Below are 16,248 nucleotides of genomic sequence, written 5' to 3'. Positions count from 1 at the left end.
CACTTCTGAATGTGCAAAAGGCGGATCAGATTTTGATAATTTATATAAGGTTTATTTATCAATAATACATTAGAATAACTTAGAGGCTGCTTTATATCTGATTACGAGAAGTAGGTACTTAGTTCCCTCAAATGTGAAACGGTGGGTGGTTTTATGTTGTAAAAAAGTGGAGGTAGTGTGAGTTCCTGAATATTTTCTAGCCCGAGGGTTGAGAAAACGGGACCGCAATAATCATTTTAATTATAAGAACCGAGCAACCAAGTTTTACAAGTAAATAAAGCACACACTTTATATACGGTTGACTTCACTTGCTATGTCCTCGAGATTCCGTCTAAACCATGACTAACATGAGCAATTATTTCACCATAACGTTATCTTTAATTAAAGATCTTACTTATAAAAGACAATTATTAAAAGTCGCTAAAATACATTTAACAAAGAACTGACTAACAAAACACAATCTTGTACATAAGAAAAAAAGACATTTTTTAAAGTTCGAACAACAATTTGAAAAGGGATTCTTATTTTAAAATGATTTTAAATAAAAGACTACGTAGGTACTCACCAAAGTCTTCATTCTTGTGTACAAATTCCGTTTTTAAATTTCGAAAAAAACGAGCACTCCGTTCCACGACACAAAAGCGACTGGTTTTGCCGACAACTTGACGCACGAAAAAAATAACAAAAAACTCTGCTTGTTGAGGAAAACTTGGTGCCTATATGAGCACCTGTGGTAAGTTCACACCGGTTTGTTGTTATACAAAATACATGTGTTTATGTTTAATTATGGATTTCATTTACCGTTTAGCGATACATTTACCCACTTTTTGTGTGTTGCTGTGGGTACTCTTGCGCACTTTCTTAATTGACTTGGAGTTATTAATGACCCACTTCGGAAAAGAGGTTCCCTGATTCATTTACGTCTTTACGGTTTGTTTTTCTTATACACTTTTATGTTAGGGTTGCTATTTAAGGATAATTTTATATTAAAGGTGCAAAATGAGAAAAAAGTCGAATAGTAGGTAATTCACTTTTTCTGGGATTTCCAACCATTACAATGATTTATGTTATGATCTAGCTGACCTGATAGACTTTGCTTTGGTCTGTTGTGCTTTTTTACTACGATGTTTTTTTTTATGCGGTTATTTTATATTGGGGCGGAGACAAATTAAAGATTGTAAGTAATAGGTAAATCGGTTCAACCATTTGTGATTTATAGGTTTAAAGTTGATGTTAATCATGTAAACAGGTTTTTTTTCATTTTCATCCTCTGCTTAGCCTTTTTCAAACTTGGGGCAGGTTACCAGTTACCAGACATATTGTATTACTGTTAAGTAAGTCAATAAAATAAGTAAAAAATAATCAAAATTGTACCGGTGCAGTCCGAACGAGAAAACACCATCGTTACGGTAAAGTTTGATTTATGTACCAGTTTGCTTAATTTATGTACCGATAACAGTAAATGACTTCCGTGTACATAGTGTCATTTTTAGTATACACAAGCATTATGAATAAATTGCTAAATCCGGTTTTTTATCTGATGCCATGACAGTAAATTGTCGATCAAATATTTTGTAATAAACCTCATTTTGATTGGCGTGACAATTTTAAGTAAGCTTTTAGTATAACAGGATGCCTCGTTGGTCTCGTAGTCGCATAGCGGGACTGATGTGCATGAGGACTACCCGGAGGGTCTACCCAGAGGGTCTACCCAGAGGGTCTACCCAGAGGGTCTACCCAGAAGGTCTTACCGGCAAAGCAGCCCGGAGCCTGGAAGTTGGTGATTGATACGCCCGTCCATCGGAGAGCATGTAAATGTCATTCCTGTACCTGTATTGAGTATGGAAAAGGGGAATCCTACGCTATTGTCAAGATTCGTCACTACATACTTCGACATAGTGCTTTATTGGTCCAAGTGACGTCTCCAATCCATCAATCTAGGATTTTTCCTCGGCTGACTCAACATTACTACCTAGTCATTCAATAAATAAAGTCCTACTAGTTTGCATACCTATTAGTAAATAGCAATAAAACAGATTAACACCTGTGCTTGGGAAATAAATCTGCAGTGACGTCTGCATTACTAATGTTTTGGCCTTACTACAAAAACTTAAACAGCTATTGAACACTTGTCTAAAAAAATGTGGCTGCAAAACGGACCTTATTTCAACGTCGTACTATGACATTTTTTTAGACAAGTGTTCAACAGACGCTTAACAGTTTTTGTGGTACGACGGTGTTTGTCGCTTTTTCACGCTAGAACTGACTTTGTGGCCCTAAAGTACTAAATAAACGAAACCCTGGAAATGATTGCAGACAATTTTTTATCCATGTGCGAGAAGTACTGTAACTATAACTCAATAAGTTCATGATTAGATGGAGAAGATACCTACTTTAACAGTTGATAACTTAAGTTTCCTACTCAACTCTTGCCATCTAGTGCATTCAAATACACTTCTGAAGGTATTGTAGGTACCTCGTAGGTACGTTATCCTTTTGACACTTAACTTATGAGGCTATTATAAGTTCAAGGTAAGATAAGATAAATAAATCTTGTGTCCCCGTTTCCTACTAATCTGATTGCTTTTAGAGTGCAATTAAGAGGTGGTTTTACCGGCGCATTCAATACCTACCAGTAATTCAATCTACAAACTTAATATGCTTATATATTTGTGGTTGCAACACACAATAATTTGGTATGTAAGGATGATAAGTCCATCATTTTGTCTGATTTCAATAGCTTCATCCTCTTTTAACCAACATTATTTCAAGCAATTTTTTACGATTATCTGCTTCTAAAAAGTTCTAAAGAAATCTTTAAAAACGCGGGAAATAATAATACTGTTAGACTGAATAAAGAAAGTTTGAATTCTCTGAATAATAATAAATATCGGGTGTGCCATACCTAATCACATTAAATCCTATCACATATAGCCATACCTATAGGTACATCAAGGTATTTTATGACGAATTCCAAAAAAAAAATCAAATCCATTCAGTGTTTTAGCCACAGGAATTCCATAGTTCTGGTGACTAATTACTTCTTTTGTGAAATTGGAAATTAAAATAAAACACTTTAACGATGTCATCAGTATATTCGCAGGAGGGTTTTCTTTGAAGAATTGCTTTGGGATCGAGGTGTGTCTGAGATCTGCCATTTATAACATCCTTTGGATAAAAGCATGGATAGCCTTTGATTTATTTATTAATGAGAATGGATCATCTTACGTGATAAGTATTATATATTTTATTAATAGGTTTAAGATTTGTTTAGTAATTTATTGATTAGGTATCAAAGAAGGTTTGAGATTTATGCGTAAAGACTTGAATCGGACAATACGTAAGGCTTTTTCTGAATATGTTTTTATACATCGCCATCAGGCTATTTAATAAAGTTCATTATTATAAAAAGGTCTTCCTGAAGAGCATATCAATAGGTCATTAGCTTGAGATATCTATTTTCCTTTTATTCTGTTATAGATATTTAGAAAACTTCTCTGGACATCCAGTTCGGAGGAAACTGCCAAAACCATACTCCTTCCAAAGGCTCAGCCTGGGCCATACAATTAAAGATTGCCCACGCCGCATTCCTTCCATTCCTTCTTGAGGAAGCCATGCATTTATCAAGCAGTTCAATCGCATTATCCTTTTCAATACCAAGCGTAGATACAAGTTTTAGTGCTGCATCTGGATTAAAATTTCCTTCTGAATCTGTAACTCCGGTTTGGTCGAAAACACACTGATTGATACCCTTTGCTATAAGCTCTACTTGCTTCTGTGTCGAAATAGGTTTGTCTTCACTAATTTCTTCAAATTCCTTCTCTGCTAGCTTCAAACATATTTCGACGTATTCCTCAAATTCATTTCGATCTTTATCTTTATTTGCCCTTCGGAGATTTCTTGCCTAAAGAAAGATTTTTGGTTGAATTTACACAGATCAATGTTAGTGTTAACCCCCGACTTAAAAAGGGGTGTTATTTTGACTGTTATGTGAGTCGGCATGTGGCACAAGTCGTGGTCGCCTAGTGGGTAAAGAACCAATCCCTCAAGTATATATAATGAGTGCTTGAGTTTGATTCCAGGTCACTGCAATTTTTCAATATTTTAGACACATGTTTCAGAGGGCACGTTAAACTGTAGGTCCCGGCTGTCATTGAACATCCTTGGCAGTCAGAAGCTAGTAAGACACCAGTCTTACCATGGGGTATTGGGTCGCCCAGGTAATTGGGTCGAAGAGGTCAGATAGGCAGTCGCTCCTTCTAACACTCTACAAAATAGCAGAAATGTACGTGGTCTTTCGTTTTGTTCCCATTAGGTACATTTTTGAATTAATTAACGCTATCAATCAAGGAATCATTTTTTTTTGCAATGGCGCGCGCAGCTCGCAGGCAGCTCGCAATCGGCTCGCGTGCTGCACATTTGCGGCACATTCGCCAGATGTGGACGCACCCTAATAAAATGAGTTTCAAATACTTACATACGACCCAATAGCTCTATCGCTGACGATGAACACAATACAAAGTAATATTAGTATTCTCATCTTACATTACAGATTCAGTACTTAACAGTAACTCATTTGCTGATGCTGTAACTCTATTTATACTGCGCTCAAAACAGTCAATTCATTAATGTTAACACTATTGCATTTGACTTCACTTTATTATTTAGTATAATGTAAGGTAAAGACAGATGCGTATGCGTACGGGTCCTTAGAATTCATGACTACTTTTGAGGTAACTAAAGTAAGATACGTCTATACTAATATAATAAAAACGAGGATCTTTTTCAGTTGGTTTGTACCACAAACATTTGATACTACTGAAGCGATTTGAAAATTTATTTAACATAACATAGGCTATGTTCTGTCATGGTACGGAAAGCATAACCAACAAACATACTTATTTTTATACTATTAGTAGTATTGTACAGAGCAACATTCACGCCTCTTGCGTTTGACACTTCACAATCAATCATTTTTATGTATATAAAATTAACATCACACTAAAATTACTCATTGTTTATGTGTTTATAGTTTACGATGCGTGTATTTCAATCTAATATTCATTATAATACAGAGAAATTGCCCATGTTCGAAGAAAATTCAATTAAAATAGCTGTCGATTGTTACAGCGGTTTCACACTAGCAATTGTTTATAAGCGTGACAAAGTGCGCAGCAAATCAGTGATAGACAACGAATGTCCTCGCGACGACGGGCGTTTTGTCGTCTCGATAGTCCCGCGCGTAAAAAAATCGAGCGGAAAATCCGCTGGTGTGAAAGCACTGCACGATCGATTTCGACATACTTTTGGAATAAATAAATGATTATAAATACATATATATATATATATATGTATTATATAATGAATGTTTTTTAAGAATTAAAGCAACAATATTCAAGACTTATGGAGTGCAGAAATATTATCCAAATGCTATTCCACAGTTTATCGCAGCGGTTGACGTTTGAACGTTACGAGCGTTCGTAAGTTTAGTGACTAATGGTTTCCAAGCACGAAAACGATTGTTTAGAAATAGGTTATGTACTTGTACAATTTATTTTTCCAATAAAATTTTAGTTAGCTTCGCTTTTGTACTGGAACAATGCCATGAACAAAAGTGATAGATGCATTTGGTTGATTAGGTCTTTCGTGAGCAAGTTTCAAATATGGAATGCAAATAATGGTAGGTAATAAGTTATATTTCTTCTAGTTTTTAAGCTGGCATAATAAACTAGTTACTATTTGACTTTCAGTCCATAAAAAATCTAGCCTTACTAAGCCAGTACGACATTATTCCAAAGTGCAGTTTTCCTTCAACGTTTCAAAAACTTATTGGTTTTAACTGCAGTTACCAAGAATTCTGTATGACCAGTCCGATAAAGCGATGACGTATAAACAGTATTATAATGTCGGCGTACTTCAACAAAATCAGTTGGTTGAAATCTCGCGTGTTTATGTTCGTAGTAGACCACAAACGTTGCCATCATGTTGTGACAAATTCTAATGCTTGGCATGAACTTTCAACATTTCTGTCCACTACTATGACAATATCAGACATTGAACCTACACTGACCCTCAAGGACAAAGAAAACGCCAACATTTCAAAGATATTTATTTGCACAAGTTACTCTGGAAGGTAAATATTTCATTTGGTACAGATTTTAATACTACTTTACTTAAAATACATCTTTCAATAGACTATACAAAAATAATCGTGATTTAACATTCCTTCCTTCGTTATGACAGTAGAAATAAACTAGAATAAAATAATAATATACTGTGTACATTTCTGTATGAGAAAATGGAACTCGCGCCTGAATCATCCGATATTTCCTTGCAACACTTTGTCCCAATTTCAACAACTTTTGGGTAAAAGTCCGTCCAAAACTCAAAAGCTTTGTAATTAACCGTTGCCGGGGTGCTCATCGTAAAATTTGCTCTGTCAATGATCAAATAACCTGGCCGTTCTAATTCATAAGATTGCCAATCTATAATTACCCCTGAATTAGTGGGGTTTGAGTACCAAGCGAAATTGGACCACATTCGCATTATGATTTCCGAGATGCTTTTGTCTCGATAGTCCCATTTACTAAGATCCTCAGGTAGTGCTAAATAGGGCATCCCAAAAGTGTAAATCAAATCGAAATTGTGCGGAACGCCGATCCAATCTGGCAGACCTTCATTAGCTATGTCCGAAAAGGGTTTGAGATCGAATCGGTAAAGAAAAACGGGCGCGTGCGGGCAAATATGTCTTGCTAGCTGATACGTCGTGGCGCCGTGAGTTTTATCCGTGTAAAAGTCCACAAAAAGCTTTCTTAAAACCGTCTCATTTGTAGTATGTGGTATGGGCTTATAAAAGAACGCTACTGCGTCTTGTATGTGATGCTGATTGGTGAAACACGAACTGTTGTCTATAGTGATGTCAGAAAGGATAATTTCTTCTCTCATAGAATCGAATTCTCTTTGACTGATACCAGAATCTCCATTTTCATCTTTTTCTAATAACAGCCCATCTTCCATATTCGTGTAGCCTGCTAAGAGTGGCACTGGTGAAAAGACCTCTTCTTTGAACGAAACCGCTGGCATTTCTGGTAGGAAAGGACTGGTTATGTTACTGAAACCGCCATCTACAATAGGTTTCCATTCAGCCAGTGGCCCTGCGATATCTAGCAGCGCTTGATCGGGAACTCTTCTTAAACAATCCAGTAATTGGTAAGTTGGATTTCGGAAACAACTGAATGCGACTGCTACTTTGTCGACTGTCACTTTTTCTTTCCTTGCTATGTTGACGGAGTCTGATGATAATGCGTTTCCACTCATTGCAATAGCCTTTTGGAAGAGTCCGGCAGAGTACGAAGATATTAAATGGAGGGTGACGCTCACAGCTCCAGCGTCATGACCCATGATGCAGACGTTTTCGGGATCTCCTCCGAAATTTTCTATGTTGTTCTTGACCCATGTCAGTGATGCTACCTGGTCGAGAAGACCGAAGTTGCCCGAAGCCTCGTTATCAAGGGTTGAGAAGAATCCGAATATGTTCAGCCGGTATGCCACTGACACGAATATGACCTGTAAATAGAAAATGAATAGTTATAACCACTTCACTGTTCCCGAAGCAGACATAATAGTTAAAGAATAGGTATGTATCACATCATGTGACAGGGAAGTTATTAAGAAATATATTGTCTTAGTTTACTTTGCTACATTGATTAAGGCTTTGCTATACAATGAAAACTTATTGTAAACAGACTTAATAAACCCCACCAGTAATCGCCTGATGTTTCCATTTAAACTGTATCAAATCTCTTCGCATCAATCTTTGAGCCAATTCGGCACAACCCCGAAACTTCTTAAACTGGGTCATTCTAAGTAAAGTTGTGATAAATTAGTAGATAAGTTAAACAAGTAACAAGTATTACCCTTTGTTTTAGCACCATTTGGAAGGGATTGACACTGTTGGGGCTGCCGCGCACGAAGTCTCCGCCGTGGAACCAAACGATGACTGGATAGTCTTCCACTTTGAAATCTGGGAAAAACAATGTTTTATGTAAATATTTTCAAATTAGATGAACAAAGAGTATATAGGTATATTTTATTATGAAAACCGATTCAATAAAATGATACGAATCAAAGTTCCATACCTAATATTGGCATCAGTTGTTTAAGTACAAGCTTTGTTTATATTATCTAGTTCAAAATAAATTGAAGCAATAGTTGTTCCAGATTGTCAACCTAGTTGCTTTTACGAGTCAGTGCGAACGATAAATATCATGACTATTAATCGTACCTATGATTGATTAGCAAATCTAACCAGACGAGTAAACTGAATAATTTAACCGAAATGAATTATTAAATTCGAATTCAAACAACTTATTGATACTTCATATCTGAGAAAAATATAAAGACACCTATAAAATAACCTAACATTATTCAACTTAAATCAAAAGACATTTATTACAGACATTCTTGGAAAAGCCAATAATTACGATCATTCATTCAAGCTTGACACAGTCGATTCGAAGTATCAAGAAACTTTAACAACTAAATAAAACAAAAGCACTCCAAAACATAATTTCCTCTATCCATCCAAAGAACAATTGCTGATTCAGAAACAAATACAAAACCGGCCAAGTGCGAGTCGGACTCGCGCACGAAGTGTTCCGTACCATCTATACTAATATTATAAAGAGTAAAACTTTGTTTGTTTGGTTGTAATGAATAGGCTCAAAAACTACTGGACCGTTTTTTAAAATTCTTTCATTATTCGAAAGCTACATTATCCACGAGTAACATAGGCTATATTTTATCCCGGTACGGGCAGTAGTTACCACGGGACGCGGGTAAAACCGCGGGAAAACGGCTAGTTATTCATAAAACGGACAAAAAAATATCACGTTTGTTGTATGGGAACCCCCTAAAATATTTATTTTATTCTAGTTTTCAGTATTTGTTGTTATAACGGCAACAAAAATAATAGTCAAACGGCAATAAAAACATCTGTGAACATTTCAGCTCTCCAACTATCACGGTTCATGAGATACAGCCTGGTGACAGACGGACGGACGGACGGACGGACAGAGGAGCGAAAAAAATAGGGTCCCGTTTTACCCTTTGGGTACGGAACCCTAACAAGAAATGTTCAAAGAATTTTTAGTGTAGTGTTATTCGGGTCACCAATAAAATTAAGGTTAGGCGCCCTGGTAGACGGCGGCCGATTGGCACGGCAAACTTGCATTAATGGTTGCTCACCTACTTACAACTCTATGACTACCCTACATACTAATTTGAGGGTGTTTGCTCAGCCACTTAAAAGTTAATGTCGTTTTAATACCTGCACCTAAGTATAGGCCTTTGGTATTGCCATCATCACCTTATAAGACCTTTCTAATAAGCACCTATTTGCAATATTGCATGCATTTAAAAAAAAAAACAGAGGTCATCGATTATAATTTCTAATCGATTTTATTCTAATCTTGTGATAAAGTTTAACGATTAATATGATGACTCTTCTATATTTGCGGATGATACGTACTTGAAGTCGTGAATGAATGTATTTCATATGAGGAGAACGCCATTTGTTAACATCCCTATTAACACTTGTGACATCGTCCTCATGCAAACGTTACCTATTTCAATATTTTAGTTTAGAAAATATGCCAAATATTATTTAGTTACAACATACAATACCTAATATTGTATCTACAATAGAACATAGTTAAGCTTAAGACATAGCCTTTTATACTTCTGACTGAATTTACTCGAATCCAGTTAATACTTTGTAATGACTAGATTATCCAAAAACGTTTTAAGGATGAGTATGAATGTGGATAGATGTAGTAAGACGGAGCAAAAAAACGACGAATAGATTGTGTAAAAGTCGACATGGCTAGAAAAAATGTTCCTCGTAAGATTACGGCTCATAGAAAACTATGAAAGAAGAAAACATACAGACGCTATATAAAATTGGAAAACGGCAGGAGGATGACGATGATAGATTATTATCCAAGCATGGCAAAACATGGTGCAACAAAAGAACCAAACATTGGCACAAACAAACCAACATTGGTGCAAGCCGTTGCATTGTAATGATTCATTGGTCATCGTGCCCCACAAATGACACATTGAATAATGGGTCACCTCGAGCATAAACTTTATTTATTACTTACAAAGTCACCGTTAACTTTTAATTGCCACACCGATAAAACTATGACACGGTTATGAGTATATAAAAACTATACTTCTTTGAGTACTTTTTCAATTTAAATTATGATTTATATCGGAAAATGAAAGGAAAATGTATGCGTGTGTGTTAAGAGTATTAGAGTAGTACATTGCAGAGTGAATAGTCGGCCGACAGTCGGCCCGATGGTTGGAAATAATATATTTTAAAGGTAGAATTCCGTGGGTCGCGGCTGACGCAGCCGCGCGCGGCCTACGACAGTCGTCGGCCGCGCGCGACAATAGTCAACCTATGAAAATGTATGGCGCCGCTGCCGAGGTCCGCGACAGTCGCGCGCGGCCGACGAATTTCGTGAGCCGCGCGCGGCCGTACGCTTCTCAACATGGTCTAGCGCTTAATAACATCTATAGAATCTTAGTAAAACCAGAATTTAATTGTTTTTTATTTAGTCGGCAAAACTTCTTTTTGTTTTCATTACAATACAAATGCTTTTGAATCAGTATTTGGTAGTATCCTTCTTCATTTCTACTTTTTAAAGATAGGGTCGATTGGTAATCTATTTACATAAAAATTAATAATAGTGTGAATAAAAAAAAATATTTTATTTTAAAAAAGCGTGGGGTGCATCGTGTCAATAGTTATAAATATTTTAGTGACAGATATGAGTAGAGTGATTATCATTTCGAGAATATATCTTAATAAGCACCCCACGCTTTTTTTTAATAAAATATTTTTTTTTATTCACACTATTATTAATTTATATTCATTGAAATTTTTAACACTATTTTCTTAATTTAAATTCATTAAAATTTATTTTCTATTTTTTAGTTCGGTTTTCTATAAAAAGCGTGTTTTTTAGTTTTTTTTTTAAACTATTATTTATTTTCTACTTTTTAGTTTGTTTTTTTATAAAAGCGTAATTTTTTAATTTTTTAAAACTATTATTTGTTTTGTAGAATTAAAATTCTCTTTGGTATACAAAAATTTGTCAATATTAGAGAAAACGGCTAAAGATAATTTATTGGAAATAAAAATTAACAACGAGTCCTGCCTTATCGACTGTAGAGAAAAATTATAGAAAATTTAAATTATTTTCTTACCTTATCGACTATATATGAAAATTATATAAATTAACAAAAATCATATTTTGCAAATTGAAAAACTTTTTTTCAAAAAAATTAAACCGACTTCCAAAAACACTAAAAAGTTTTTTATTTACAGCTTTTCAGTGATACGAATAGTTGTCTATTGGTGAGAGCTTCTTCCCACCCCAGAGAGTAACACACAATAGAATTCACAATAATATTTATTTAGGCGAAAATTATAAAAACATTTTCATGAAAGCACAATGACATGACACAACACAGACAACCCATTTTTATATATTATTCTTTTTAAGTACTCCAAATTCAAAATTGGTTAATAGGCCAGTAGGCCGACAAGTAGTAAGAATTGAAACTTTAACACGCCCCCTCAATTTTACTATACTAGCCCCAAGCCACAGATTATATAATAGTTACTACGTAACAGATAAATCACTCCATACAAAAAAGTGCATACCTACTGTTATAAGCACCTACAAGTTCCCCGACTACCTACAAATTCATAGCTGCGTTAGAAAATGAACCTTAAAAGCTCCAGCGCTCGATTGTTATTTCAATGCGATAGCGCACAGTTCAGTGACCGCGACCGTGCCGACAGCGAGCGTAGGGTTGCCTCTTACAATTAAATAGGGGAGCAAAGTTACGCTTATTTGTAACTGACTCCCCAAATCAATGGAGGTGCCCAACTACTTTTCGAGCACAGAACACGCAAGTATCCTATACTTACCTATTACCCCTGGCACAACACCGCTGACCGCTGATACATACCTACTTAGGTACCCAAAATTGGTTTCTGCGCAGCGATATATGCAATGTTCCAAGCCACCATTTAGTTGGACGAGAACTACACCTACTTATACTCAAAATGTTTTTAGCTACAAAACTCGGTAATCATTGTATGTATAAGTGTAGGTAAGGTATAAGTATCTATAATTTAAGTATCTAAAGTAAGTTGCTTATTTTTAAAATGACAAAGAAGTATTTTTACTTTAAAAAATAGAAACCTATGTATATTCATACATAGGTATAAAATATTTCTAAATGCCTATACATATATAATAGGAAACCTTTATATTTTCCTACAATAATCACATATACACCTACACAAATCAAAATAGTTCTTCAGTTTATTAGATAATTTTAAAAACCAAATAAAAAATTAACAATAACTGACCTGTCTACATCTATAGGTAAATGGAAAAACGTAAGCTTTATATTTTTTCTTTTACTTGATCTGCAACCAAGCACAGCACATAACTGGCCAGAGGTCGTCATGTTCACAAATAAAAATAATAAACATAAAACGCGCGCGTCGCGAGCGGCTGTTGAAAGCCCTGTGCCGCGTGGGGCTACCGGTAACCCAGCGAGCGGTAGGCATTTATCGCGCGCAAGTACGTCGAGTGACAGAGGCCTGCCCAAGCCTGAAGTACACTTATAGTGTTTAATCGCGGGTAAAGCTTTGGTTAATACATCGGCTAACATCAAATCTGTCGGCAGATGCTTCAACTCTACAACATCACCCTTCAATACATCCCTAATAAAATGATACCTTATATAGATAGTTCAACTCAGATTTGCGCGCGGCCCTATGTGTGCGTCGGCTTGTAAATATACAACTTTCATTCGTGTGACAGTGACGTCGTCCGAGCATGACGTGTTCGCATCGCTTTTTGTTATGGGTACAGTCGTTTACGAAAATGTCTAGTTCTTCACGGAGAAAATGTTTTAAGGAGTCAGGTAGCGTTTCAAAAAAATGTAACAACATTCAAAGCTTTTTATTATTACATTTTACAGTTTATCATTATTTTCTCATACGGCTTTTCAAATTGACATTGACAGTATCTAAGAAATAAATGAAGTGAAATATCTAAGATGAATTAAATACTCCTTACATATTTTCTAGCTCGGGGTACGCGGACAATAAATAAATGTGTGGACTAAGAATGTAAAAGACCTATAATTTAGTATAATAATGGAAACAAAATGTGTGGGGAATTTTAAAAAATTATATTGCTTCGCATAATGTCGACCAAAATAAGACGGAAATAATGAAACTCATAAATGAACGTTTAAGTCAAATTGATGAAGGGATGTTGGGTAATACTTGTCGACATGTACAAAAGAAAAAAGAAGAATACTATAGACATTTTGACATGGAGTCAGAATTTATAATTAACATTGGTGAAAGTAGCGAATCCGAAAATTCATCATTTGATTTTTCAAGTAGCGATACAGAATCATTATAAATAAATAAACTAAATTACGTAATAACTGTACTTTAAACAGCCGTATACAACCCCTAAATAACTGTATTTGTACCCGACTGTACCTCTTGTCACGCACACAAAGTCACTGTATATGTACAAGGGTTACCCACACATAGGGCCGCGCGCACGACTGAGTTGAACTTACTATATCTATATGTTTGCTACGGGCATGGTAGCCGGTATCGTTTGCAATATATATCGCCCCCTGGTTGTCAGCATAAATCGTAGTTTTTGATAAGTTTAACAGACCTATTTCTTTCAACAAACTACTGAGGTAAAGGGCCTCTTTCATAGCTTCGCTAAGACTTATATACTCAGCCTCGGTTGAGGATGTAGCCACTGATCTTTGCTTTTGCGATCGCCATGAAATTGTAGCTCCTCCTAATATAAAAGCGTAACCAGAGTATGATTTCCGATCAATTAATGAGTTACCCCAATCAGCGTCTGAGTAACCCGTTAACGACTTTCCTGTTTTTCTAAATGTTAATCGGTAGTCAATAGTCTTCTTTAGATATCGAAGAACTCGTTTAGCGGAAATCCAATGAGTATGATTTGGACAAGTTGCAAATTGAGCTAACTTTGAAACTGTATTAGCAATGTCAGGCCTTGTGGCAACACTCAAATACATCAATGTTCCTATGAGTTCGCGATATGGCCACGATTCCTTTTCCTTGTATTCTTCGTGACGCTTTGGAGCTGCAAAATTTAGTCCCACCTCAAAAGGCGTCGATACGGTTTTGCAGTCCGTCATTCCAAACTTCTTTAATGTGTCTTGGATATATTTACGCTGTGATAGACTTATTACACCGTCTTCCTTCACTATCTCTATACCCAAACAATATTTGGCTGGTCCAAAATCCTTTAACTCAAAATCATCAGCTAATTTCTTCTTAAATTCTTGTATCAAAGTAAGATCATCACAAGCAACTAAAATGTCATCAACATATATAACAACTATCAAAACTGTTCCATCCTTCCTCCGCTGATAATATAGACACGGTTCATTTTTGCTTGGTTTCAGATTCATTCGACGAAGTGTTTCATCTAATCTAATATACCACTGTCGTCCCGCTTGCTTTAAACCATACAATGAACGCTTTAAGAGACAGGCATCTCCTCCAGTTTGAAGATCCACTAACATTTTATTAGCACGCTTTCCAATTTCTGAGCCCTCTCCCTCTCTCTGGATCAGCGTATGAAGGTTTTCTTCTAACATCTTTGGTATCTGCATATATACCTTTTCGTCGATTTTGCCGTTTAAATAAGCAGTATTGATATCTAGTTGATGGACTTCTAAATTCAATTCTACCGCTAGTGCCATTAAAAGTCTGATAGTTTCAAGTCTCGCTACTGGGGCATAAGTTTGGTGATAATCTACACCATAACGTTGACTATAACCCCTTGCTACTAGACGAGCTTTCTTCTTTGTTGTCATATCGACATTCAGTTTAGTTGTCAAGATATAGCGACAGCCCACAATCTCTCGATCTTTTGGTTTCTTAACAATATCCCAGGTTTCGTTCTTCACTAAACTTTTGATCTCAGATAAAATTGCTTCTTGCCATTTTTCACTCTCATCGCTTGATAAAGCCTGTTCAAGTGATATTTCAGCCATCGCTGAGAAAAACTCTTCATCATCTACATTTTGATTAATATCACCCTGTATACCTTCTACAGGTTCCATTGAGTCCGGGTGCATTTCTTCATGCTGTTCAGTTTCTTGTTCTTGAACTTCTACCATATTATATACTTTTCTTGGGCGACCACGTTCTCCCTTTACAAGTTTCGGTCTTCCAGCGGCTCTTTTCAGGATAACTTGTTGCGTATTATTTCCCTCATTAGCTGGCTCGACCTCTGAATGTACATCACCAGGACAACTATCTCCATTGCCGTGACAATCAATCTCAGGGGCACAACGTACAACATCCGTATGAATTCTTTCATTGGATTGATCACCAGCGCCTGTCAATGTCTCATGCGTGGCAGGTAAATAAGTATAGAATTCAGTAGTAACTGGACTTTTCGCATTTGAATGTGTATCTTCAACTTCCAGTTCAACCTTCTGATGAAATTGTTTTGGTTCCTCTTTGGGAACAAATTTAACATCACGAGCTTCAACGACTTTATGTTCACCTGGTATCCAAATTCGGTATCCTTTCGTACATCTCGGATACCCGACAAAAACTCCCTCCTTAGCACGAGCATCGAATTTGTCTTTCGTTGGTGTCTTGTCTAAAATATAGGCTTTTGCTCCAAAACTTCTTATGTTGGATAAGTCGACTTTAGTTCCAGTCCATTTTTCAAATGGAATACCACCATTTAGACTACTCGTTGGACAACGATTGCGTATGTAGCACGCAGTCAAAACAGCATCCGCCCAAAATCCTACGGACAAACGCCATTTCAAGTAAAGTTCTGTTCATTCGTTCACTGACTCCGTTCATTTGAGGTGATCGCGAAATACTCAGCCTTCTTTGAATGCCTTCTTGATTTAAAAATTCATCAAATTCACGACAAAGATAAAGATAAAGATAAAGATAGATTTATTTGTCAGAATACAGTACATTAAGGTGTTACAAAGTATTAGTCTCTTGTATTCTACCATTACTGGTGTACAAATATTAAACTTATAAACTAACAAAGTTATATAATGCGATAGTAAATAAATTGCTTGCAAAACATTATCATTACGTTTATAACA

General features: G+C 36.0%; 1 protein-coding gene across 1 annotated transcript in view; it reads right to left on the bottom strand.

Moving 5' to 3' along the window:
- The window catches only part of LOC124638649 (carboxylesterase 1E), a 51,074-nt gene that overhangs the window by 2,703 nt on the left and 32,123 nt on the right, over window positions 1–16,248 (bottom strand). The window contains exons 2-3 of the mRNA XM_047175643.1: window positions 7,917–8,023; window positions 6,306–7,566 (exon numbers count right to left, since the gene is read on the bottom strand). Of these exons, the coding sequence (XP_047031599.1) occupies window positions 6,306–7,566; window positions 7,917–8,023 (1,368 nt within the window). The remainder of the gene's footprint in view (window positions 1–6,305; window positions 7,567–7,916; window positions 8,024–16,248) is intronic.

Source organism: Helicoverpa zea, chromosome 18 (assembly GCF_022581195.2).
Source record: "Helicoverpa zea isolate HzStark_Cry1AcR chromosome 18, ilHelZeax1.1, whole genome shotgun sequence".
NCBI classification, from domain to species: Eukaryota; Metazoa; Arthropoda; class Insecta; order Lepidoptera; family Noctuidae; genus Helicoverpa; species Helicoverpa zea.
Note: the sequence above shows the minus strand (reverse complement) of the source record. Positions and strands in the feature narration are given on the sequence as shown.